Source organism: Ursus arctos, unplaced genomic scaffold, assembly GCF_023065955.2.
Source record: "Ursus arctos isolate Adak ecotype North America unplaced genomic scaffold, UrsArc2.0 scaffold_7, whole genome shotgun sequence".
Classification (NCBI taxonomy): domain Eukaryota; kingdom Metazoa; phylum Chordata; class Mammalia; order Carnivora; family Ursidae; genus Ursus; species Ursus arctos.
This window is the reverse complement of record NW_026623089.1, coordinates 24,227,949-24,253,122: the sequence shown is the minus strand read 5'-3', so window position 1 is coordinate 24,253,122 and position 25,174 is coordinate 24,227,949. Positions and strand designations below refer to the sequence as shown.

General features: G+C 53.3%; 2 protein-coding genes across 4 annotated transcripts in view; one reads left to right on the top strand and one right to left on the bottom strand.

The window, feature by feature from the left end:
* Nucleotides 1-3,944, top strand: part of SLK (STE20 like kinase) — a 57,034-nt gene extending 53,090 nt beyond the window's left edge. For both annotated transcript variants that reach the window (XM_026494052.4, XM_026494054.4), the window contains one exon: nucleotides 247-3,944. In XM_026494052.4, the coding sequence (XP_026349837.1) occupies nucleotides 247-393 (147 nt within the window). In that variant the 3' untranslated portion in view covers nucleotides 394-3,944. The remainder of the gene's footprint in view (nucleotides 1-246) is intronic.
* Nucleotides 2,879-25,174, bottom strand: part of COL17A1 (collagen type XVII alpha 1 chain) — a 53,010-nt gene continuing 30,714 nt past the window's right edge. Inside the window, exons 25-56 of one of the 2 annotated variants that reach the window (XM_026494055.4) lie at nucleotides 24,800-24,835; nucleotides 24,236-24,289; nucleotides 23,959-23,994; nucleotides 23,443-23,478; nucleotides 22,681-22,743; nucleotides 21,674-21,709; nucleotides 21,338-21,409; nucleotides 20,491-20,517; nucleotides 19,521-19,556; nucleotides 17,754-17,789; nucleotides 17,436-17,516; nucleotides 16,331-16,366; nucleotides 15,733-15,810; nucleotides 14,792-14,845; nucleotides 14,412-14,465; nucleotides 13,727-13,777; nucleotides 13,366-13,392; nucleotides 13,067-13,099; nucleotides 12,915-12,980; nucleotides 12,567-12,617; nucleotides 11,938-12,063; nucleotides 11,023-11,160; nucleotides 10,469-10,528; nucleotides 10,030-10,134; nucleotides 9,644-9,733; nucleotides 9,430-9,540; nucleotides 8,867-9,013; nucleotides 8,265-8,624; nucleotides 7,710-7,847; nucleotides 7,399-7,461; nucleotides 7,158-7,238; nucleotides 2,879-6,798 (exon numbers count right to left, since the gene is read on the bottom strand). In XM_026494055.4, the coding sequence (XP_026349840.3) occupies nucleotides 6,746-6,798; nucleotides 7,158-7,238; nucleotides 7,399-7,461; nucleotides 7,710-7,847; nucleotides 8,265-8,624; nucleotides 8,867-9,013; nucleotides 9,430-9,540; nucleotides 9,644-9,733; nucleotides 10,030-10,134; nucleotides 10,469-10,528; nucleotides 11,023-11,160; nucleotides 11,938-12,063; nucleotides 12,567-12,617; nucleotides 12,915-12,980; nucleotides 13,067-13,099; nucleotides 13,366-13,392; nucleotides 13,727-13,777; nucleotides 14,412-14,465; nucleotides 14,792-14,845; nucleotides 15,733-15,810; nucleotides 16,331-16,366; nucleotides 17,436-17,516; nucleotides 17,754-17,789; nucleotides 19,521-19,556; nucleotides 20,491-20,517; nucleotides 21,338-21,409; nucleotides 21,674-21,709; nucleotides 22,681-22,743; nucleotides 23,443-23,478; nucleotides 23,959-23,994; nucleotides 24,236-24,289; nucleotides 24,800-24,835 (2,435 nt within the window). In that variant the 3' untranslated portion in view covers nucleotides 2,879-6,745. The remainder of the gene's footprint in view (nucleotides 6,799-7,157; nucleotides 7,239-7,398; nucleotides 7,462-7,709; nucleotides 7,848-8,264; nucleotides 8,625-8,866; nucleotides 9,014-9,429; nucleotides 9,541-9,643; nucleotides 9,734-10,029; nucleotides 10,135-10,468; nucleotides 10,529-11,022; nucleotides 11,161-11,937; nucleotides 12,064-12,566; nucleotides 12,618-12,914; nucleotides 12,981-13,066; nucleotides 13,100-13,365; nucleotides 13,393-13,726; nucleotides 13,778-14,411; nucleotides 14,466-14,791; nucleotides 14,846-15,732; nucleotides 15,811-16,330; nucleotides 16,367-17,435; nucleotides 17,517-17,753; nucleotides 17,790-19,520; nucleotides 19,557-20,490; nucleotides 20,518-21,337; nucleotides 21,410-21,673; nucleotides 21,710-22,680; nucleotides 22,744-23,442; nucleotides 23,479-23,958; nucleotides 23,995-24,235; nucleotides 24,290-24,799; nucleotides 24,836-25,174) is intronic. The other variant, XM_057308431.1, reaches the window with a different exon arrangement.

Here is a 25,174-nt window from a genome sequence, read left to right as displayed (position 1 = left end):
GGTGATACTCTTCCTATTTTACAACAGAAGAATGAGATGATTCTCATTAAGTCATGACCCAAGTTATACATTCGTGTGGCTGAGTCAAAGCCTTCAGTCTAGGGCTGTGCACAGCCTAAGCTAACTGTTGAGCACTCTGGTCTTCCTCAGGATAACATACAGAGAGAGTGTTTTGAGCAAATAGTTTATTCTTGGCTGTCAGAGTAAATTCTGTTTGTAATACAAGCACATAATTTCTTTTTTTAGACACTGGAAGAAGAGTTTGCCAGGAAACTGCAGGAACAGGAGGTGTTCTTTAAAATGACTGGGGAGTCTGAATGCCTTAACCCATCAACACAGAGCCGGATTTCCAAGTTCTATCCTATTCCTAGCTTGCATTCCACTGGGTCGTAACAATAGGAATCATTCTGTGGTTGGGTTTGGCTTTTTAAATATGTCATTCTGTTCTCTTCATCTTCTGCCACAGTCTATATCCGAGAGCTTATGAAGACAATCACCTGCCTCACCTTCTAGGTGTTTTTTGTTTGTTTGTTTTGTTTTGTTTGTTTGTTTAGCAAAGATGAAGGGAAAGGAACCAAGACAGATGCTGGGCCATGTTGGCAAAGTGGCATCTTGCAGTAATTCCCTAAGGTGATTTTGTATATTAATCTTAAAAATTGTGTTCTTTAGACACTGTTAACTGAAAAACTGTTAGTATGATATTTGAAATTATTTTTTTTAAAGCTGTTAGGCCATTGAATATTAGTGAATATCTTTTTACCTGGCCTAACTTCTCAGTGATACCTAAATTCTATAGCCGCAACTCTGCTGTAGAGAGTTGACATAGTTTTCCTTTGGTGAATCAGCTCTCATGACAAAGCTATAAGTTGCTCAAAATACCATATTGATTGAATAAATCTATTTTGTCTTTAAATAACAACAGACTCTTTTAAAAAGAAACATTGTTTCAATAATTTGTCTAAAATAATTACCTAATGTTTAATCATGAGCTAATAATTAAGGGTGCTAATTTTATTAAACTAGTGCCTAAAACACTAAATTTCAGTTGAGTCTAAAGTAAGATTTCCTTTTTTGACTCAACAGGGACAAACATCCTTAGCATTAAGCATTAAGCATTATTGTTTTTTAAATCTTGCTATTACCATTTGATAGAAATTTTCATCCTAAAATATATGTTGTGCAAAGTTGGAAAGATTAAAAAAAAATAGCTTTAAGATATTGAAATTGGAACTACAACACTCACCAAATTAAAAGAAGTATAGACTTAGGGCCCTGGCTTATTGCCTAAAATAATCGTGAGCTGATTAAGTGACCTCTCCCATCCTAGCACATTTTGTTCATCGAAAACTCTGCCTGAGGCCTGCAGGCTCTGAGTTATAAATGTATTTTCTGAAATTAATCTTAAAAGAGGCATTTGCTCAGAATACTTTTTAAAAAAAAACATTTAAATAAAATATTTAGGCAATGTCAGAAATGACTTTGTTGTTGAGAGAAAGTCATTTGTATTTTGGTTTTATTTAGTTCCATGTTTAAATTATTTACTTCGATTTGAGCGGGAAAAGCCTGAAATCTTTATCATGTGGTTGCTGATATGTGTAATTATTAATGAAATGTTCATTCTTTGTCCCTCTTGTGACTCAGAATTCCAAGCCTAAGTCAGGTCAAACAGTATTATGCAATGTACTTTGGTGGCTGAGATGGCCCATTTGTAAATGATGCTTGCTGTTTGCCATTTTCAACCTATTTTAAGAGTACTAAGTACCAAATTGTAGACGTTTCAGTTTTTAGTTATATGACATTTGAGGCTGGTGAAAAATTTAAGTGTACTTTTGTGGGAACACTGATTCGTATTAAGAAAATGTAAATATCTGTAGCACTTTCTTGCAGTTAATTTGAAAACTTTGAATGCTGAACCTTATTTTGTCAGTGACTTAGATGATTTGAAAATGCATGTGATTTTAATTTTGTAATTGTTTTGACAAGCATAATTTCTTGGACAACTTTGTAGGTAGCCTCAACTTCTGGCCAAGTTTGTTTTTTATATAAATATATATACATATATATATATATATTATGTATGGTTGTAAATTCATACACTTATCACATTGAATGTGTTACTGTATACAAAACTCTTTTAATGCTTTATTCTCAAATGCTGGGTTGAAATGTTTTGAAAGCCTTTTAAAGTATATATCTTTATAAAGTAATGTTCAGGATGATGATGGAAATTGTTTATATTGTTATGATAAAAATGACAGTATAATGTTACCCAATGTATTTAATGATTTATTTTGCAGAGGGAGAGAGGAGGAAGGTTCTCATACCATTCTCTCCTTTGAAATTTTCAGTTTATTGGCTTTACAAAAAAATTAATATTTCAGGTAGTGTACCCTTTTTCAGTATCTTTTAAAGGATAATCCTGTGTCTTAAATAGTTTGTGACACATAATTAATTTGGTCTGAATATTTGATTCTTTTTATTCCTTTCAACTTGACATGAGAGTATTGAATAAAGAAAAGAGGCTCAGAGTAGAACGGTTGACACTCTGGTAAGTTTATTAGCAAATCTTGTAAAATCCTTCAAACTGCCTTTTGGATTCAGTGTTCATGCTGGAGTTCTCTTTCAAATATGACCATATTCATGTGGGGACAGGACTGCAAAATGATTCATGTGTAGAGGTGAAGCATTCATTTTAATGCTTAAAGTTACATAAATCTTTTCAAAAAATGTTTTGTTACAGAATATGCTGTTTTTACCCATCCCTGCTCACTTCTTATGGGGCCCTATATTCAAATTGATAATAGTGATCATTTATTCTTTTTTATTTTTTTAATAGTGATTGTTCTTGCATGAAGTGTAGGTGGGGAGTTAGGGAGGGGCAGAGACTTCTTTGAAAAAGTACAATCCGATCCATTCCTGATTTGGTGGTTTGGTTGCTGTGGCAGAATGTGCTATGAAATGCATAAAAGAAATTCTCCATGTGCGCCCTAACGACAGCCTCCCTCTCCTCCCTGCGTGCTGTGAACATACCACACACTGCACTTCTGCAGGCCTAGCGCACAGAGCCGGTTGCACCAGGTTGCCTTTCCTTGTCCTGTCAGTCGTAGTTGGGTGTGAATTGCTGAATTAGCTGCTATTCTTTATGGAGTCACAATTAAGCTTTTTCCTACCCTTTTCAATGGGGAAGCTATGGGGGGTGGGGATAAAGAGGAAATTGAGAGTGCTTATACTTTGTTGAAAATATTAGAACTTTCCTGTGACAGGATACAGCAAATTGTAATTAAATATAAACCAGAACCAGAGCTACCTCTAAGTAGTGTTTCCTCAAGCACAAAGCTCTCAGGCATATGAGACCCTCTTTAATGGAGGGTCTCTGATTTCTTGAGCATCAGCGAGTTCAGAAGTGACTGTCTTTTGTACTCTGTTAGTTCCCTGGTAACTACACTTTCTCCCATTTCACACTGTGCTTAAATGACAAAGACTCTTCTGAGAAGCCAAATTCTGTCCAAGATGAGCTCTAGATATTGTTGATTAAAGGAAAGCCTAGAACTGGGGTGGAAGAGGAGAGTTACCAGTTCTGAGAGTCTTCCGATGAAATAAATCACTTCTTTTCGGGGAGATGATCTTTTATAGGAAATAGGATATTTTAAATGCTTTTCTTGAAGGCACAACAGCTAATGCCTCTATTGTTACTAGTCTGTGGCTGACATGGTTTTGATATGGCTTTAAAATATCTGCTAAGCTTGAGTAGAATGTTACACCAGTTTTAAATGTTGGCTGCAGCTTTTGGTGATTCTTTGCTGATTTTTGCAGTGTAATAACTTCATGAGCTAAATTTTCAGGAAGAATTTTGTTTCTGATTACGCCTCTTGTCTAATTTGGGGGCAACATGTCTTTTCAATCATGGGCTTGACAAATGAAAAATAAAGTTATTTCTTAATGTACTCCGGGCAGCAGTCTTTTATTAAGAATCTTTGATACTGGGTTGTATGTACTTCATGAGAACATTTTGCAGCATTTTTTTGTCCTAGTTTCATTTTTAACCCTCACAGTCCTCAAGGCCTTCGGACCCTTCCAGACTTGCCTGTGTTCCTGCCTGACTTGTCACCACACACAAGAAGGTAGTTTTTACTGGTAACTCGGAGGTGGGGTATCTTTCAGCCTACAAACCCCTCCTTTGGGTGGTGCTTAAAATAGTTCCATATATACATACTTCCATATGTATATATACATACTTTTAATTTTTCTTCCATTGGGATGGATTATTTTTCTCATCAAACATTTCACTTAACCATATGACCTCACTTCTGCTAAAAATACCCTCTTTTCGTCATCGATATGTTAATGCAAGATTCAGTAGACAGTAGGCACTGTCATTTGGCAAGTGTTCAGGTTGGCTGGAGGGAGGCATAATGTGTCCTTTTCTAACCCAGGTGCATCACACACTATCAAGCTCATTCTTGACTTTTTTTTTTTTTCTTTTTTAAGTGAAACAAGAGGCTCAGACCCATTGCCATCCAGCTGTGGATATATCTCATGTCTGCCCATCCTCTTTCTGATTCTGTCCAGAGAAGGTAGAGGTTTGGACTTCTACCCTGTTCCAGTTGCGCATAGGACTCTGAAGACTCCGGGTAGCTTGGAAAGGTAAATGTCATAACTAAGGAATGCTCTGATCAAGTCTGATTAATAAAGGTAAGAACCATTAAAGGAGATCTAATACTTGAGCTGCTGAAGCTACTATTACAAAAATAACTTGATTCAGCCTTTAGGTTAATTAAAAAGGTGTGATGCAGTCATGCATTATACACAAGAAGTTTTCATTACATAGTAAAAGGTTGGAAATTCTGAAGGCTTTATGAACTCATTTTTTTAGAATTCCCACGATGATTCCCAGCAGGTAGCTGTCAGGTTGTGAGAAGGGCGGCTGGCCCACCACACAGAATGTTCGGTGTCTCACGGTGCGGCCGCTAGCAGTTGTTCAGTGCACAACTAAATGGTATGTGTTTTCCCGGGATAATATGTGAGGTACTCAGGAGAGACCACATGGAAAGTAAATGATCCAGACTTGTAGAAGGTAGACATAGAGATGTGATTCATTTTAATCCCATTTTTAATGATCCAGCAGAGGAGAGTGACAGCTGGTAACATTTCACAAGTTGGCCAAGTATAGCCTTCTCTGAAGCTGAGGGATTTTACTCTGCATTTCTATGGGGCATTTGATATTTGTGCATTTTTCCTTTTAGGAGTTTGGTCTTCCATACATTGTTATGTGCGCCCTACAATCATAACTCTCTTGTTCCAGCATAAATCACTGCATTAATTGCAAATAATCTTGTTGCTCATCTGTTGTATATGTGTTTATTTCAAATAATTTATGTTCAGGGAAAACCTTCAGATGCTTTGTAATCCGTCCATGTTGAGTTAGTAGTTGAATAAGGTCTGCCTTTAAAATCTCAATGATTAAACAAAATGCCAGAGTCTGTGTTCCAAACACAACTAGTTTTGCATTCTTGTGTTTGTAGTAGAGTTCATAATATAGGGTTGACCCTAAACTTTTTTCCCCTATATCTTTCCCCTTCCTTCTTTTTCATTCTTATTCCTTGTCTCCATTTTTCATTCTTGTCTCTGTCTCCCTCTCCCTGTCTTTTCTCACCTATGTCTCTGTTCCTTTCTCCTTTTCTTTCCTTTTTTCATTTTTATTCCCTTTTTCATTCCCTTCTGTTTCCTTTTCTTTCCTTCTCCCTCTGTTTCTCTCTGCCCTCCCCCTGCATCCCCCATTTCTCTTTTCTACTTTGTCTCCCTCCCCCTTCCTCCCCTTCTCTTTTTCATTCTTTCTCTCACTATCTTTCTCTCACTTTGGTTAGATAGATCACACTAAACATAATATTAAGAAAAAAAACTTTAATTGGCATTTTGCAATTGAAATGACTTTTCATCTAACAGACCACATACGTGTTTTAGGTACTGCAAAGTGCTTAAAACCAACTGTGCCCAGTGCCCCGTGCCATTTCCCAGTATCGAGTTTTCTATTTTCCCTCCTTCCCAACTGCCCTTCTTCTCCCCCTTGCTGTGGTCTAGTTCAGTAGAACCCCTCTCTAAATGCTAGCATACCCCTGTAGAAACAGACCATAGCTACAATCAGCCAGACTTTCTAAGCAAGTGGGAATAGGATATATGGTGAGAAATGACTATTAGAAACCCTGTCACCACCTTCAGGGGAAGTGAATTTCTTAATTTTTTCAGTTGCAAGAGTTGCTTCTTAGCCAAGTCCTTTCTATGACTAGAGAATGCAGAACAAACAGGGAGGAAGGAGCAGACAGCGCAGCCTTACAGTGATCACCAGAACACACCCTATCCCCGTCTTCCCTTTTCTGGCTCATTCTTAGGCAAAGCTCAAACACTCCTAAGCCAACTTGTATGGAACTGGCTTTCCTGGGTTGGGGCTGGAGCTAAGAGCTGAAGCAGCCGAGGGGCTCAGGGCGAGCTAGCAGAGCTGCCAGTCGTGTCCTGCAGCTGCAGCTGCCGCGGCGTCGCCCTGCGGAGCGGGTCAGGTTGTGTAGCTTCGGCTGGATGATACATCTGTAGAGAGACTGTTCCAGACTAAAACAGGTGTTCCGGGTCACTGTGTGGCTGTGCTGTCTCGGTAGGAAGTGAGCTTCCAGCTTCCTTCTGCCCCCTGGAGAGATTTTGACAGGAGCACGGTAAGCCGTTGCAAGAACTGGTGCCAGAGGCTGTTCCTCCACACTCACGGCTTGAGGGCGATGCTTCTCTTTCTCCGCCCCGCATAGACTTGGTCACCTGAAGTTAGAAGAGGAGGAGGAAGTTAAGTATCTTGTGGCCGGTGGGCCTTCAGCTTGGGCAATTACATAGCAACTGTGACAACTGCAAAATGGGCCTGAAAGATGAACTTTTGTAAGACTATTTAAATTGTTTACCCTGTTTCATCACAGAGTGGTTCTCTTTTCCTGCTGGCATTGGCAGTCTCTTTCCTTTCTCCCTAGCTGTTCATTTCATTGTTATGCAAATGATGTCGATGGCAGCATCTGCCTTTAGTAATTGGCATTTGCCTTAATTTTTCAGGCTCGCTCTGGAACAAATTGCCTACTACTGCGAGCATCAGCCTCCCAGCCCTGCAAAAACTGGCAGCCAAGGCTTACCTTTGTCTCCTTTTTCTCCTTTGTGCCCTCGAGGGCCGGGTGGACCAGGCCGACCTGGTGGTCCTGTGGGGCCCCTCTCACCTGGGAGGACAGAGAGGGCTGTGCTCAGTCCAGTGAGCGTGGGGCCTGGAGGGGCCGCACACACAGGTTTCTAGACACCACTGGCAAGGGGGGGGTGCTTTCCAGCAAGAGGGGGTTGGTTACACAAGATCCTGGTGGCTGTTTCCCTGCCACCACTTACCTTTGGGTCCTGGGGTGCCCACCTCTCCTTTCTGCCCAGGGGGGCCTGGAATGGCTCCATAAGCTGCAGGGGGAGAAGACTGGCCTCAGACAAGAGGTCACTCTGGAGCTTGGGAGGTAAAGGGATTTGTTCAGAGAAGCACAGGAAGGAAGTGGTGGAGTTAGAACCCAAAGTAAACAGAGTTCAGAATTTATCAGATTTTCAGCCTCTCAAGTGTTGATAACCCGAGGTTTTTTGGGAGACTTGTATCTCCCATGTGATACTGTGCAGCAAAGTAAGTGTCAGAAAAGCGGCCAGAGAGCTGCCCTTACTTCGGAAAAAGTCCATGAGGTCCTCAGTCACGTTGCTGTAGGCAGAGAAGACCTTGCTGATGCCGGGGGGGCCCTGGGGCCCTGGCCTGCCTGGTGGGCCCTGGACAGTGTAGGCCATCCCTTGCAGCAGGCCCTGACCTGGAAAGCACCCGAGTGTGGGCTGAGGCAGCAGAGTCCCTCAGCCCCCTCTTCCCAGGAGAACAGAGCCCTCGGATTGCCAGACAATCCGTCTCTATACAGATGTATAGGAGAAGCCCTGCTGGCTTCTTTTGTTGACCTCTCCCCACCCCCCCCCCATCACTGATGGGCCTGGGGCCTCTGCTGCTCTGGCCTTACAGCCCCATCCTGACTGGGGCTCCTGAACTAAGCTGGCTGTGAATTGGGTCTGGGCCTCTTGCCTTCAGTCCCCACCCATCTGATTGTAGAAGCCTGTCCCCGCAGCCTAGGCATTCCGAAAATGAGAGGGTGAGTTTCTGGAGCCTATGATTTGAGCTGCTCACAGACTCCCTGCCTCCAGCCTCCCCACAGCACCAAGGCCTAAGGGTCAGGACTTACGCTGCAAGCTCTCAGACACCCGAACAGCCAGCTCGTTGTAGTCTAGACCTCCGGCAAAGCCAGCCCCGAACGATCCACCTTCACCACCGTACATGCCACCTTCTGCTGCTCCCCCGTAGCCTCGGCCCAGGCCCGTGTCCAGGCCAAAGGCCCCCCCTTCACCAAGGGAGCCTCCACTGGATCCTCCAATGCCCATGGAAGAGCTATAGGAGGAGTCCCGACTGACCGACGCGCTGTGAGAGGAGGACCTGCTGCCCCGGCTGTAGGAGCCGTCCATGGACACGAGGCGGCTGTCCCCGGGCGGCCCCTGGGGCCCTGGAGGGCCTGGTGGGCCCACAATGAAGCTCCGCACATCTGGGCCTGCAGGAAGGAGGATGCGTTAGTTGGGGCTCAGGTCTGGGGACAGAGAAAGGGAGTTAAGAGGCCTCTCCCAGGGTCTCGTGGCCCCAAAGCAGGATGCAAACCTCAAGGCACTTGCACAGGAGGAGGAAGAACCTGGGCTCTCCCCGCTAGTGGGGCTCATGCATTTGGCCTCCCCGGTTCCTTCAAGCACCAGCTGCCCTCTTGCAGGGAGGAGCAAGGTCTGGGAAGGGGGCACCTACTTGTGAGGTAGCTGATCAGTTCACTCCGGAAGCTGTCGCTGTTTTCGGCTGCATAGGTTGCTAGAGCTCCCGAGATACCCGGAGGCCCTCGAGGGCCTGGAGGACCAGGAGGGCCCGGAGGGCCGGGGATAGAGGACACGCCTGCAGCTGAGTGGGAGGCCAGAGAAAGAAAGGTCAGGGATGGCCCCGCTCGGAAGGCTGAGTTCCCAGCCTGCGTTCAGGGGTGCAGCTCCTCTTGGAAAGAAGGAGAAGAGGGAATACTGGGGGCCCAGCTCCTGGCATCACCAGAGAGCCACCGCTCAGACCTGCACTCCCACTGCCAGTTCGGAGCCTCACTCAGCCCAGATACCATCCCCCCCCAACTCTCCTGCCAAACGCTCACACACTGTTTGTGACTTCTCTAAGGGCTGCACTTGGGAGCACAGTCCCCCTGTCATAGCTGAAAGCACCGCTAAAGCAAGGGTGTTGCTCTCCAGGGCCCAGCCCTGTATGTGCCTCAGAAGGACTAGGTGACTGGTCCAATAGTGTAACTCTCCATGGCTGCCCTCCTCCCTGTGCCTTACTGTGCAGGTAGGAAGAGAGGTCCTCCACGCTGATGCTGGACCACACGTTGCCAGGGATCCCTGGGGGCCCAGGCGGACCTGGGGGCCCAATGATGCCTCTGTATTCAGACCCTGAGACACGAGAGAAGAGCACGGAGTCAGTGGGGGGTCTGGGCCAAGGGCCTCTGCCTTCCACCCCAAGCCACGTGGACGGATGTCCCCCGACCAGCCTTACCCTGAAGCAAGGAGAGGAGCTCCTCGTAGGATGTTCCTGGCAAGCCAGGGGGTCCCGGGGGGCCAGGAAGCCCAATGCTGATTCCAGAGCCTGTGGAACAAAACCCCAAGTTGTGAGAGATTCACATTGCCTATGTGTATGCAAGCTGTGTGTGCACTCACTACAGGCCAGTGCCCCAGACACCACTGGCTTCCCTGGCCAGGCTCGGCGGCCTGGTCTGGGGCCGCAGGTGTGAATGGCTCTGAACACAGCTCGCTCCCTCTGGGCTGGGTGCCACATGGCAGGGGAGCAGCGGCCAGTGCAGGCAAGTTCAGCCCCCACCCCCTCCTCCGGGGCCCTGCTGACCACCTGCCTGCAGCGGGCAGGCCAGGAGGGCAGACACTCACTGGACATGTAGCTGAGAATGCGACTGCTCAGCTCCGCGTAGTCCAAAGACTGGAGGGACCAATCTCCAATCACATACTGACGCAGGTACTGTCTCACGTCATCCCCTGCGAGGAAGGCATGCGCTGGCGTGGGCCCACCCAGGCCCCAGGCCCCAGGCCTCCCGCACCACCACGCGGCCATAGCTAGGCCTGCCCCCACGGGCTGGCCCCAGTTCTGGGTTCTCAGCCCCCAGAGGGAATGAGCAAGCTTCCAGGTACCCGACAAGGCGCCTGCCTGGTCACCTGGCACTGGGGACGGGGAGATCTGCCCCCTTTCCAGTGAGTACAGACTCAAGTGGCTGGGAGTGAGGAGGGGCGCCTCCTCACTGCAGCCCCCACGGGGCTCAGATGGGAGGCCGTGCCTCTGGAGCCCACCCTCCAGCCCACCACAGGCACTCACGCTTCAGCACAGCCACGATGTCCTCAGAAGAGATGGAGGAGCTGATGCTGTACCCCGAGGCTGTTGGGAAGGAAAGCTTGTGTTACCTGCTTGGCAGGACGGAAGCAACACCCCGCCTGCTGCAGGCCCACCAGAACCTGCCAGCCAGCCGTTCTGTTTGCGGAAATGAACGGACGGGGGCGTCAGGAGGCTATTGTGAATGTGTGGGGAAAAAAAATCAAAGGTGGTTTTGTTTTTATGTGTTTGGTAAGAAATGCAGTTGGTTTTCCAGAGTGTGCTTTAGCCTAATTCCTGCCGGATCCCGCCAATCTCGTTCCCTTTTCACACCCTTAGCACACATCTGTCAGTCGCAAGAAGGCTCACTGAGCACAGCTCTGCAGTACGGCCTCCACTCTTAGTCTGAGCAACCCCTTCTTCAAGCCAGATCCCAGGGGCCGGAGAGCCATGAATTCAGAACTGAGCTCCACATCCAGAAGGGCAAAGTGAGTGAGGGTGCTCTGGAACGAAGTGACCGTGGGAGGAAGCGGTCAGTACAGGGCTGGGGAGAGGCTTACTCTGTAAGTAGCTCCCGACGCGGCTTGCCAGCTCTGAGTAGTCGAAAGTCTCCCCTGCGATGGTGGTGACAGGCCCTGGGGGACCGGGTGGTCCAGGGGGACCCTGAACTCCAGAGAGATAGGACCGAATGCTGTCGCCTGCCAACAAAGAAAGCCAAGTCAAGCCTGTCCCCAAGAGGGCATGTCCTCCCCACAGCGATGACCTGAAGCACTTGACGAGATGCCTTCCCCACCACATACATGGCCCAAGACAGGGCCAGCATGGAGCCTAGACTCCTGGTTACAGAGAAACTGAGGCCAAGGCCTGTGCCAGGTCAGGTGCTACTTGAAGACTGAGGACCAACAAGGCTCTAGTCAGCCACCCATTTGACAAAGCTCTGTGCCCACATTCTTGGAAATCACACACTCACATGCATGGGGAGTACAGGGATGAGGTAGGGCGTGTAACTTGTGGGAAAGTGCGTGGCTTTGTGCAGGCACGCGCGTGCGTGCAAGTGTGTGTGTGGGTGGGTGAGGACCAACCTGTGAGAAGGTGCGTGTTAGGGGAGCACATGGACATGCAGTCCTGGCTCCAGGAGTGGATTTCTGATCTAGCCTGGCCTATGCACTGCTGTCCCCTGCCACATGCACGCGCATGCACGCACATATGCACACACACATGCACACGCAAGCACACCCCTCCGGCCCTGCTCGCCGCCTCCGGCTCCCACCCACTCCCAGAGCCTCCCCCACCGCCCCGCACTGGTACAGGCAATGGGATCGGTCATGTTTATTTACATAAGGAGGAGGAGACTGGAGGCTTCCTGAAATAGTCGAGCTCCAGAAAGCACTGGAGATGCCCCAGCCAGAGCAGACACACAGATGCGTACGCACACACACACGCACACACACATGCACTCAGACCCCGGTACTCACTCTGCATGTACTCAGAGATGTACTGCTGGATCTCACGGCCAGAGCTGCTGATGGAGCCTGGAGGGCCTGGGGGGCCTGGGGGGCCTGGGGGGCCCGGCATGAACATGGTGCTCGATGATGATCCCCCTGCAGGAAGGAAAGCCTTCTGAGTCTACTAGGAAAAGCTCACCCGAGGGTCAAAGAAGGGCCCAGACACTGCTTCCACAGCCTGAGGTCTTTCTTAGTGGGAGAAAGATGATGGTGGCAAAGAGGAGGGTCCCTCCAAAAACAAAGGAAGGGAATGCCTGTAGCAGCCACTGTCTGAACGGGGCTCAGAGTTGAGTTTGGCCAGGCAAGACCCTCCCTTCAGCAACCTGCTCATCACCCCAGAGGCTCCCTCACCTCTGCACGCCCCCGGCTCCCAGGTCTGTCCTGTTCATCATTTCGCATCATTACCCACCTTTACTGTGCAGGGTCCTTCCCTCCCACCCCCACCAACTTAGAACCATCGTAAAGGCAGCACCGAGGCCTAACACGTGGAGAAGCGACCTGATCAACACTGAATTGTGGGTGGGTGGGCGGGGGGATGAACAAATCTGTGTCTTTGCTTGAATTAGGGGAGAACAACTTTGGTCACCTTTGGTTCTTACCTTGAGAAAGACCACCACGAATGCCAGGAGTCCCTGGGACTCCAGGATCACCTGGAATCCAAAATGAGAAGCTCTGTTGGCATCACCTCCTCCAGGAACCCTTTCCCTGGTTAAGCCCAGCCATGTTTACCCGCATGTGACTCAACAGTGGTCCCATGTCTCTGTTTCTGCACTGCTGCCACGAGCTCCATTCAGGCAGAAGGTGTCCTCACATCCCCATCCCGCTCTCCCTCCAGCCTCTCCTTCCTCCTGAGCCTTTAGCCCAAGCACTGCTGCCTTCTATTCAGACTCTGGGAGTCATTCTTGCCCTCAGGCCTCACTGCCTTCTTGGCTGCTCCCCTCACTGACCTTTGTCCCCTTTGGGTCCCTGGGGGCCAGGTGGTCCCTGCAGGTTGAGTCCGAGAGAACTGGAACCTGGAAGCCAACAGCGCGCAGCGGGTGAGCCAGGGCTGAGGGGCTCTGGCCAGAGCCGGCAGTGGGGGCGGGGGCTCAGCACTTACCTGAGGCTGAGAACCCTGGGAGGCCTTGCTCGCCTGAGGGACACACCCGAGAGGGGTCAGTCAGCGCGTGCTCCTCCTCCCGCCCCCCCCCAGGCCCGGCCCTCACCCCACCTTCCCTCCAAGGCTCCCACCCTAGAGCTGCCATGGCGCATGCGCGCACACATTCCCAACCATTCGGACACCCACGCCGGTCTACCCCCGCTCATTCGGACAAAACGCATTCACAGGAAACTCAAGGCGCTGGAAGGTCAGCTTTGCCTCCCCCACCCCCATTTTGTTTGATGCCAGCTCTACTGTACCTTGGGGTCCTCGGGGGCCTGGGGGGCCTGAGGGAAGCAGACAGACAGTTGTGAGATGCGGACCTGCTAGGTGCCAGGCTTCACGGGGCCCGGAGGGGAAGGCACGGGGCTCCCGTGCTGCAGCAGACACGGGGCACACGGTTCCTCACCCCTCTCAGGCCAGCAGGCCAGCGCAGAGGCGGGGACTCCTCCTGGAGCTTCTGGCCACTGTGCCCCCCGCCCCAGCTCCAGACTGCCGAGCCCGATGGGATAGGGCAGGAGGACACACAAACGCCCCAGTTCCTCCAGCCTCGTCCAGACCCTCCCGGCCCCTTGAGCAAGCAGGGGCACACAGGCTTCTGTGTCCTCAGGCATTACTCACCTGGGTCTCCCTTGGGGCCTGGGGGGCCAGGGGGGCCAGAGAAGAAGGTCTCTGCAGAGGAGAAAGTTTTGAGTGTGGGCACTGTGGCCTCTGAGAGCAGCACCTGGCACGAAGCCTGGCACACTGCCAATGCTCCATCCACACTTGCCGGATGGGCAGATAAAGGGATGGATGGAGAGCTGGAAGGCTGGATAGAAATATAAATGAGAGAGAAAACCAGCAAATGGAAGGATGGATAAATAGATGGGTGGGTGGATTTTCCATGAGGGACAAGTTCTGGGCTAATGTTTGCTTAAAGTTATTTCTATATGTTTCTGTGTTGTACTGTCAACATTTATCCCCTTTCATATGTGTGTCCTGGCCACCTATCAGACCCGGGCTTCCCCAAGACAGAAACCAGGTCCCCAGTTACAAACCAGTCAGCCCAGGAGCTCCCCAAGCTCAGAACAGATTCCCTCCCCCTGACTAAGTGAGAAGGGGCTATCCAGGTGGCTGGGCTGCTGTGGTTTCCTGTTCTACCTGCAGAACTCCCATTCTGTGGAGTTTATGCAAACACACTGTGCTGGAAGGTCCGAAGGAGGAAGCATGGTGAGCAGGTCAGGAAGACCACATGCCTGTGACCACAGCATGTTCTGCAGCTAGGGCTGAGGTGGAGAACAGGTGGGACTTGACTCTGTAACTTTACCTGAGTTGGTCAGGAAAGATCCCGGTGGGCCTGGTGGGCCTGGCAGGCCTTCTCCTAGATAAAAGAACCACCAAGACTGTGTAAACCCAAGATATGGGCCAGGACCCCTCTGCCCGGGAGAAGTGGCAGGGCCGCTCTTTCCGAAAAGCCAGGCCTGGGCTCTGGGTGCCATGGTCTTGTGTCTCTCACCGGGGAGCTCAGCTCTCACCTGCTGGGCCTCGGGGCCCTGGCGGGCCTGGAATGGGAGGTCCCGCAGAAGAGAGCAAGAGGCCAAGCTGAACTCGGGGAGCTGACCTGCCCTGTGATCAGGACCTCGGCTTCCTCACTATGTGCCCTGTCTCCCACAATTCCCACCTTCCGATGATCCCTGAATTGCTCACCTGGAGGCCCAGGTGGTCCAGGTGGGCCTGGGGGACCTCGTAAATCAAGACCTTCTGTGGAGGGAAAAAGACAGAATTAAGCAGAAACTCTCAAAGGCTGTTCTCTGCCAGCCTTGGCCCTCAAATGATCATCAGTGCCGGGCACCCTGGGCTGCACTCACACCCCAGAGGCCAGCTCGGGGTCATGGCACAGGGCCCTCCGAGACCCCCTCTGCTAAGGGTGCTCTTTGCTCACAGACGAGGCAAGGCAGGGCTGCAGGCAAACTCCCGGATAGCTAAGTACTTGGCTTTGGTGTCAGCCGAAGTTCAACCCCTGCTCTGCCCCTTCCAGCTGGTGACTTTGGGCACGTTCTTGCTCTTTCGGCCTCTGTTGGCTCTTCTCTAAACCAGAGGCATTAAGACCTATGTCACAGGAGCACTGTGCAGACCCAGGGAGGCCCCAGGACACACGTCTAGCACACAGTGACTGTCGGACCAGGGCTGGCTGGGGTTTTGCTATTCAGGTGTCTAAGCGGAAGGCCCCGTGGCATGTCTGCATGGGCTCCTCAAGGACTCTGGGAACAGGAGAACCCAGGACTCACCCTCCCAGGCCGGGCCTGTGGCTGAGAACCCATGGACCCTGCTCACTGCTCCGAGTGGGGGATGCAGGACTCCTGCCAGCCATTCTCTAGCGCCTGGCTCACTTCAGAGGCCCCACCAGCCCCCCTAGAATCCCAAGAACCTCGGACAGCTGCCCCAGCCCAGTGACTCACCCCCCGGAGCCGACAAAAGCCCTGCTGTTGCTGTGAGACTAGCATTGCCTTTCAGCGCCTCTCACATCCCCACTCACAGTGGGGCCCAGGATGACGCACTGGCACAGCCGCTACGGGCCCCCAGCGCACCGCCACCCGTCCCACTCCCGCCCGGCATCACCTCGCCCCGGAGAACACAGGGGCACTCACGGGCGGAGAGGACCTCAGAGATGGAGCTGCTGCTGCCCATGAATGATTCTCCAGCAAGTCCTCGCTCCCCGCGTGGGCCTGTGTGAAGGACATGGGGTCAGGTGGGCACCGTCTGCAGCGACCCTGCCCTGCTTTCCTTCCAGAGGGCCCGGAGCCGCGCAGGGACGTGGGCCCGGCCAGAGAGCCAGCTGTCAACATTCCCGTTTGCAGCCCCAAACGCCCGGGAGCAACTGGACCAACTTTTCCTAAGCCGGTTTTTTGGCGTTTGAATAAATCACTGGACAGCGGCACAGTGATCGGGGTCTGGTCATAAGAGGCGTGGCACCCATGCAATAGCCAAGCTTGACCCTGACCAGGGGGCCACAGAACCTTGGCTCCCTGTCCGGAGGACCACTACCTTCTCAGAAACACAGGAAGGAGAGGGGTTTCCCCTTGCAGTTGAGGCCCTGCGAGGCCCTTGGTGAAGCACCGGGTCACCCCCTCTCCTCCCCCAAATGCAGGTCTGTCACCTCATTAAAGATGGGGTCCCAAGTCCAGCCTGGGAAGGAAGCCTTCCCCGCTGAGCCCACAGTCCTACATTCTGAAAGGACGGACATACCTTGCTGTCCAGGGAGACCAGCTGGACCCACAGGACCTGGAGATGGAGTCAGGAAGAAAAAGCTTTACCACAGCTCTAGGGTCACAGTTCTAGAAAGAACTGAAGAAAGGGCAGGTGTCCGGGGACACACAGAGCTTCCTCCCAGGGCGTGGAACAGTGGCCCAAAAAGGTCAGCTTGCTTACTTGAGAGCAACAAGCAATTTGAGGCCAGCCCCGTGGTCCGTCCCATGAGAGTTCCTCTCCCGAACCCCGAGGCTCTGCCCCCGTGGTTAGGGACTTCTCAGCACCCTCCCCTCACTGGAGCAGCGGGACAGAAGAAGAATCCACGCTTGTGTTGGCGGTATGAAGTCATCTGTTTCATTTACATGTAAAATTTTTTAAATTAAAAAAATGGGGCGCCCGGCTGGCTCCGTCGGAAGAGCATGTGACTCTTGATCTCGGGGTCGTGAGTTCCAGCCCCACGTTAGGTGTAGCGATTATTTAAAAAACAAAGCAAAACAAACAAACAAAAATACTTTAAAAAATAGGTATAATAAAATCACAGGTACTTTGGAAAAATAGAAAAATGTATCACCTATAATCCTATAACTGTAAGCATTTCGTTTTCCTTACGGCATGTTTTCTCCTCATCTTGTAAAAATACAGGCGCGGCCTCAGAGGACACACGCTCCAGCATCGTGCGCTTCTCAACAGCTCGACGCCTTTGTGACTTTGCAGCGATCTCGCTGTGGTTGGACAATGTGGAGACGGTTTCTCCGAACGGATTCCTAGCATTTTTGTTGCCCTTAATGCATTTTATCAAGTTGTTTTCCAAAACGTGACAAACTGAAGTCACACACAGGTTCCAGGGGTGGAAGGTTCTGGGCCGAATTCTGCCTCTGCTGCTGCTGCTCGGCCGAGTGACCACAGGTGAGTCATGCACCTGCCTGAGCCTCCACGGGGGCTTTAGGGGCCTGGGGTACCTGCTGGGGTGTGACAGCCGCTCACTAGGCTGGGCCGGAAGGGACTCCTTACTCTTCCTGGGGTTCCTCCCTGGGGTTCAGGATTTGAGCAAACACGGCTGTCCTTAAATGCAACCTCAGAGTAAAGCAAGAAAATGACTGACCTGGGGCACCTGGAGGGCCCGGTGGTCCCATGGCTCCAGGAGGCCCCGGGGGGCCCGGGACAGTGATCGTCGATGACCCTTCTGAAAACAAAGCATGGGAACAGGGACCTTCACTCTTCTCGCTCAGAGGCACTGGGACCCAGGCCAGGCTGTGGGTGGGTCAGGCTGGTGCCACCTGCCCGCGTGCCCTCTGCCCCGAGAGCCCCCCCTGCTGCCAGAAGCACCGACTGGCACTGCCTGAGGGTGCCCAGGCAGAGCCAGGGCACATGTCCAGGACACGAGAGAGACAGAGGACGACCCCCTCCTGGGCCTGCCTACCTGAGGTCATGATCCTGCCTGGAGCTCCGGGTTCACCTGGGAGAGGAGGAAACGGGAACAGTTATTCTCAGATCAGTCAGCGGCTCCATAAATCATTCCCAAGGCTTCCCGTGGAGTTTGAGAGCCGCTCCTGCGCCTTGACCCTGGGGCTAAAGGCACTGTAATGAACCGCGGGGGAGCACGCAGGGGGAGCACGCAGGGGTCCTGCGGCCGCATCTGGCTTCCCGGCCCCCTTCGGCTCTTGGAGGCAGCCCGCACTCTGCGGAGGGGCTTCCTCTGAGGAGGAGGGAGAGTCTCCCTTTCCACTAGGCTGGAAGGACGCTGACCGGGAGTCCTCCCCACTCCCACGCTGGGCCTCTCAGGCTCTGCCTCAGATGGAAGAGCCCGAGAGGCCGAAGGACAGAGGCGCAGAGCCTGGGAGGTAGAGCCTGGTCCTCAGAGTGCCCCCAGGCTGCTATTTCCTGGGACCGTCGTGGAGGTTGTGCATAGTAGAAAGGGGGACAGGCTGGGAAGTGGGGGAGAGCCCGAGCTGCACAGAGATTGACAGAGCTCCTTCCTGCCTCTGAGAGGGTTGAAAATGCAAATGTGGGTGGGAGACTTTCAGCAAAGGAGAGGGCAGCCTCTGTGTGCTATCCACCATCCCCTGGGGTCAGGGTCAAAAGGAGAAAGCACTGGTGTTTGCTCTGTTGGGACACACCCCAGTGTTAGCGGAAACGTCCACCTCCGGTGCACAGTGGGGGGGGGGGACTGAAATCCCTCTTGGACAGGAAGTCACAGGCCCTAGAAGGACAGCGTGTCTGGTATCCTCAGGGATCCCCAAACCTAGGAGTCTCTTCCTAAAGGTGCTGTCAATCCATGAAGAGATCTAGAGCCCCCAAGGCCTGTCTGCCTGGGATGTAGGAGCTCACTTGTTATTGTTTTGGAATTACATTTATTTGTTCCAAAAGAACTCCCTGGCTCAACTAGTCATTGGGAACAGTTTCTGGAAAGTAGTCATTTCATTCCGAGGGTCTCCCCAAGATGATAGTGACTGCTCACGACAGCACAGATCCACGCAATGTCAGTGTTCGGGAACGCGGAGTCACAGGGACAGGAGAAAGACTGTCCCTGAGCACTGTTGCCCCCTGGCCTGGCTCGGGGTTGGTATCTAGGGTTGCAGGACCGGACAGTGGCGGAGGAGCGGAGCAGGATGAGCATGTCCCCTGCATGTAGGGGTACCACACTGGCCCTGGTCGGACCCTTGCAGGGAACTTCCCCCTCTGGGAACTCACACTTTGGCCTCTGACGGCCATCGAGGTGCTCCTCCCCACCTGCGTCAGAGCCCCCGCTAGAAAAGGTCGTGGGGTGTGCAGGCACACGGAAGCCTGCGTGAATGGGGAGGCCCTGTCCCAGGGAAGGGTCATGCTGTGGGGGACCAAGCCCAAGCCTGAACAGGGACGTTTTAGAGGCAAGCCAGGAGGTGGAAACGCTCTGAGAGGCAGCACCCGTCCAGATCCTCCTCCACCCATGCCTGGAGACATCTGGTACCAGGCAAGGCTAAGGACCACAGAGGGCAGGAGGTGTGGGGGCGGGGCGGGGCTCGCGGATTCAGGGCTCAGTGGATCAGCAAATCCCTGGCTCCCCTGCTTCACTGCCCTCTGCTGAAACCACTAGGTGCCACTGTTGATCCACACTCCGGCCAGACAGGGGCTCCCTCCCGCCCCTCTCCCCCCTCCAGCAAAGATGGCTAGTAGAAAGGAAGAATATCTGAATTGGAAAGTCACTTACCTTTGACTCCTGGGCGGCCGGGGCTACCAGGAAGTCCTGATGAGATTAAAACAAGTCACTGCGTGAGCTGATGAAGGGCGAGCAATTCCAGAGCTCGTCCCGGGAGCAGCCCCCAGGGCCCAGTGACTTCCACGGAGCCACCTGGCTTTGCCTTCTGCTTTAGCCCCGGGGGCCCCTCGGGGAGCACTTGCTCTCAGCCCTTCTCCCTCTCGGGGAAGTGGGGCAACCGCTGGGCTTGAGGGAGGCAGAGGCCCATGGACACGGCTTTGGGGGATCCCAGTCGGTCTGGGTTATGAGCCCCCCCATAGCCTGCAGAGCAGCCACGGTCCCCACGCTCCCCAGCAGCGGAGGGGAGTGGGGGCTGGGCTGCTTCTGCCCGCCTTGTCTTTGTCTGCTGAGCTCTACCAGGGAGCATCTGAAGGAGGCCCCGTGCACTCAGCTTCTGGGGGGAGACCTGCTGCTTGCTTTCATTTCACATCTTTATCTAATTTCCCTTAGAAGTTGGGGCCGGGCGCGGTGACAACTTCTCAAATCCAAATGGGTAAACCCCAGTGCAAATGGAGGACAGACTCTGCCTCTGAGCCTGGCCCAGGGAGACTGGGCCCTTGCCAGAGGGGAGCCCCCTTCCTGCCCCGCCAGCGGGAGAGGAGGCCTCTGTGGGGCCAGTGCAATCCCTGTGCTTGGAGCTTCTTCTTGGGGCTCCTGCACCCCGGACCAGGCAGGCAGAACCAGCACATGATTTAACTTCGGTTCTCCATGCTAGCTTTCTAGATTGTTCTGTGTGTATTTTTCCTTCCTAAGGTGTTTCAGTGTTTCTTAAGACTCGCAGTGAAAGAACCTGAACCAATTTGTGTGGGGGCGGGGCGGGTAGGGCAGGGAGGGCAGGAAACTCTAAGGTGACTGGAGAAAAAGCTGGAAGCAGGAAGCCGGGCAGGTGTCATTTGGAGTTGGGAGGGACTGGATGACTCACCCTGAGGTCCTTGGGGTCCTGTTAGACCTATGGGAAAGAACATGATAGAGACACAGAGAGAGAGAGAGAGGTGTGAAGGGCTAAGGAGCCACACCCTTGGCCGAGGGAGGACAGACTCCAGGGTCTTCCCAACACCGGACAAAGAGTTCTTTGGACTTTGCAGTGACATGACCACTGCTCCGTCAGGCGATGGTTCTTAGCCTGCTTGGGGGTCACACCCTTCGGCATCTAAGAGCCAGGAACCCAGCATGCCCATACACCATGGATCCCCAATGCTGCCTCCCAAGACTCCCTCCCTTGGTGCTCCCTATCTGAGCCCTCCCCCCCCCCCCCCCCGCCCTGGCTCTGAGCAGGCCCCTTGATGAATGCCACCCTGCCCTTGCAGCTCTCTTGGCTTGCTGTGGTCTGACCTCCTGTGACTTGTGGCTCTTGTTCCTGTTGGGCCTTGAGTGGAAACCCTAACAATGGTCTCTCTTCTCAGACTGAGGGGTATTTGGTGGGGGTCCAGGGATGGCCAGAGGGGAGAAGGCCAGAGGGGAAGCATTCAGAGGAGCAAGGTATATAGAAATGGCCTTGGACTCTGCGGTTTTTGAGGTTCCTTGCTCCTTTCTAGAACTCCTTGTTTTCTGTTAATCTGTTCATTGTCAATCTCTCTCCTCCAAATCGCCAGAGTTGGTGACTCAGAGGGGTCGGGACCCGCGGTCACTGTGCACGGCCCAAGTCAGCCGCTGTGCCGGCGGAGACGCCGGAGGAAAACGGGATAAGGCACACGCACTGGCGTGTCCACACAGGCACATGCACACCCACACACACTCACGGCGGTGGCTCCCTCTTCCCGCTCTGTTACCTGGCTTTCCTGGGTCTCCAGAAGGCCCTTGCGGGCCGCGGGTTCCCGGCATCCCCATCAGACCTTGTTCCCCTAGAGAGAGCATGACCAACATAGAAAGGTTTTCCTTTTAGGAAAGCTGAACAGCCAGCACATCTGAGCCTCTGGTTTCTTGGGGTTTTACTAAGTAACTTGCTGGCAGGTGGAAAGGGGAAGGGGAGTAAGACCTGGGCCTTGCAGGGTCCATGTGATGCATGCCCTGCCGGTGTTGTGATTCAGGGGACTGGGTACTGCCTGCTGGGACGTGGGCAGGGCAGGCCCAGCAGCGAGTGTGAGGAGAGCAGGGCAGTGACCCACCTCTTGGACCTTGGTGTCCATCGGGGCCAGCGGGTCCTAGGAAAACAACCACAGCTCAACAGTTACCCCAGGAGCAACTTCTGGGCCTGCCTCCCTCGAACGCCCTGCAGCCCCTCGGCAGGCTGTCTCCCAGGTGGGAGCCCGTGTGGCCCCTCCCCCAGCCGCCAACCATGGAAGCAGCCCTGTCTTTGGGACCCCCCCTCTGGATACCACTTTCTCGCTGGCCTCTTCCCCTCAACCAGGAATTGTGTCTTTTCCTGCAGAGGATTAACAGGTCGGCAACCCCCCACTGCCTCCCCAGGGCCTAGTGTGTGACTCTGTGCCCACCAGACACTTAGTACGTGTCTGCTTCCTTCGCTCGAGGTCCTGGGAGTCGAGGTCCTCCAAGTTCTCCTCTCCTCTGCTCTGGGCATTACAAGAAACTCTGTCCGAAGGGGCGTCCTCCTGAGACCATGTCTCTTTCTCCCCACCCCCACCTTTGTCTTTCTTCACTCATGTCGTCTCCACATGGAATTTTCCAAACTGACCATGAGGAAATCTTCCTCACTAAGGCCATATGGAACGCCCCCTCCTTCACCCCTCTAGTTGGAAGGAATCTCTCTCCGCTGTGTCCTCAGAGCACTCTGTACCTTTCAGGGCACCTGTCACCCTATACGAGCTTTATCTCCCCTTGTGGGAGGTAAAGCACCAGACTTGCCCCACACGGTGTCCTGTGTACGTTCAGAGCTTCCCCGCGCTGTTCAACGAACAAGGACGTGAACACACCACACCCCCCCTGGTGGGGCTTAGACCCTTTGCGACTTGGTGCTACGTGCTCAGCCCTTGGCGGGTCCGTGGCCAGCTTCCACGTCCCGGTGACAAGCACCGCGCTGAGCGTCAGCGAAGGCTGACACGCTGGATCTGGCTGACACCAGCTCTGGAGCACAAGGGCGGGCCTGGAACACGACGGCTTCCGAAGGACTGGCAGGGGGGCAGACCCAGCGCACCTGCTCCTTTGAGACACTCACCTACTGCTCCTTTAGCTCCGGGCTCACCCACAGCACCAGGCAAGCCTCTCATGCCCGGCTCACCTGCGAAGGAAACGGGCTAGCTGCCTGGAGGCCTCCAAGATACGCGTGTTTGACACTGACTGGACGCTCCTCCCTCCCGTCCACCCCCAAGACTGGCACCTGCCCAGCCAGGGAGCTTGAGGTGACAGAGGCTGGGGACACAGCTCTGCTTAGCGGCGACGGTCAGGGTCCCGGGGCGGCGGGTGCGGACGGGCCGAGAGCCAGGCCGGGGCTGAAGGGGCACGCGGCTGACTGTTCCCCCCGGCACCGCACGCCTCCCCTTGTAGCCCAAGCGCCCTTGCTCCGGGTTCCGTTTCCGGTCGTTCAAGTGGGCAGGCGGTTAAGGGGGTGAGAGGCTCACAGGAGCCCGAACGCTCTGCTCCTTCGGGGGGGGCTTCACTTTCCCAACTGGATTCCCCCAAATAATCCAAGACAATCAGACTCCCTCTTCCGTCCCAAACATTTACCGTCTGGACTATATGTACGTTTTGATACTGCTTTCCAATCCCTTCACTGCTTTATCTTGTTTTTTTTGTTTTTCGTTTGGTTTGGTTTGGTTTTTGGGTTTTTTTGTTTGTTTGTTTTGGATTACAAGTTTTCTGGAGACTTTTTAGACAGAAATTCTGTCTCACACTTCTGTATTTCTTTCCACCTCTAGGGCCCAGTGAATTTACAAGATAGTCTTTAACCGATCACAGCAGATGCCCATGCAGGACTGACCTGTGAGGCCTCGGGGTCCTTTCTCTCCCTGGTCACCTGAAACAAACACGGGCAGGGCAGGGGGGCAGGAAGCATCAGTCAGGAGCCAGGAAAATCCCCTCAATCAGCGAGAGGGACCCCCGACGTCCGATAGTTGTCACTGTGCCCGCGAGCCGCGGTCAGAAGGATGTTGGCGAGAACTGGGTGAGAGCTGGTGAAGCCGAGGAGCACGCCTGCCCTCCCCCAGGGTCACCCACAGACTGACCCCAGCCCCTCCTGTCACTCAAGTGGGCGCCACGGGTGCAAGGAGCGCCAGGCTAGAGGGGATAGGCCTCCACACTGTGTCCTGCCCCCCTGCGGACCACCCGACCATAGCTCTGTGACATGGCTGCTTTGTTTCCCTCTTCCTGAGTGTCCCGAGGTGGGAGGCTGCGCTAGAATAAGCTCTCAGACACACCCCAGACTCGGAGGCAGGGGTCCTAGCTGGGTTCCTAGGAGTCAGGCAATGATGGGGATGTCTGAGCAGCAGCAACGTACCTTTGGGTCCTGGTGACCCCAGAGGGCCTTTGTCACCTGAAAAGGTAATAGACAACTCTGTGTGAAGAGCCCAGGGCGGGGGGAGGGGACGACCAAGAAAGGGCAGTGTCTGTGTGTGGAGACAGGCTCTCCTGCCATCCTGACCCCTCCTCCCCACGCTCACGTACCTGTCAGCCCACAACCACCAGACCCTCCCTGCCCCCCAGACCTCCTCCTATGAGCGAGAGGCATCTACAGGGTGCCACCCCCTTCCCCCCAAGCCCTCTCCCAAGCTTACCTTTGATACCAGGGAGTCCAACTTCACCTCGGAGCCCTTGGGGACCTATAGGGCCTGCAAGCAAAGGAAGCCACACGGGCAGATGGGCGGCCGGGGCGGAGGGGCGTGTGCAGGGGCACACACAGGTGCACACACACCCTGGGGCAAAGTCAAGGGCTGCTCTCCGCAGACGCCTCCCCACGTCCCTGCTCCCTCATCCAGGGCCAGCTCCTTGCCCACGTTAACCAGGCCCGGAGGTAAGGTAAGGTAAGGTGGGCTGCAGCTCCTGGTTCCCACGGCAGCAGAGGGGCTCTGGCCCCCAGGGAGGTGGCGGCGTGGGGACTCTGCTCAGGGGCAGGACGGGGACTGCGTGCTGCTGAAGCTGCCAGAGCCAGGTCGGAATGGCTCTCACTGGAGCCACTGGGAACCTGAGCTCAGCTTCAGGGGACGCACGGACAGACGGGACTTTTGGGTCTCTCGAAGTCTCACTTTATAACTACTTCTTGCTTTAAAAAGGTTTTTCCCTTTGGCATCCCTTTCTTTTCCCCGGAAATATATTTCCATTTATATAAGCAGCACACTGACCTGGGAGACCCCGTGGGCCAGGAGAACCGCTGGAACCTGAGAAGGACGACAAGACAACCACCATCAGGGGCAAGGCGCAAACCAGGACATCCGGCCCCGCAGTGCAGGGCAGGCATGGGGCTCACTTCCCGCTGACCCCTAGTCAGTGGGTCTGAGGGGGACCCCAGTGCAAAGTTCGCCTTAGGGAGGCAGCTGCAGCTGGTGGGATCGAGAGACCCCTGCTCCTTCCAGGTCAGAGTGAAATATCCGGGCCCAGCGGCAGCAGGGAGGAGAGTTGGCCAGATGGGTGTCAAGCTGAGAAGGCCCCATTTGCCCTGAGTTGTCCAGACATGTTGCTTTTGAATGAGTGCTTCTGGGTGCGAGTCAGGTGAGGAA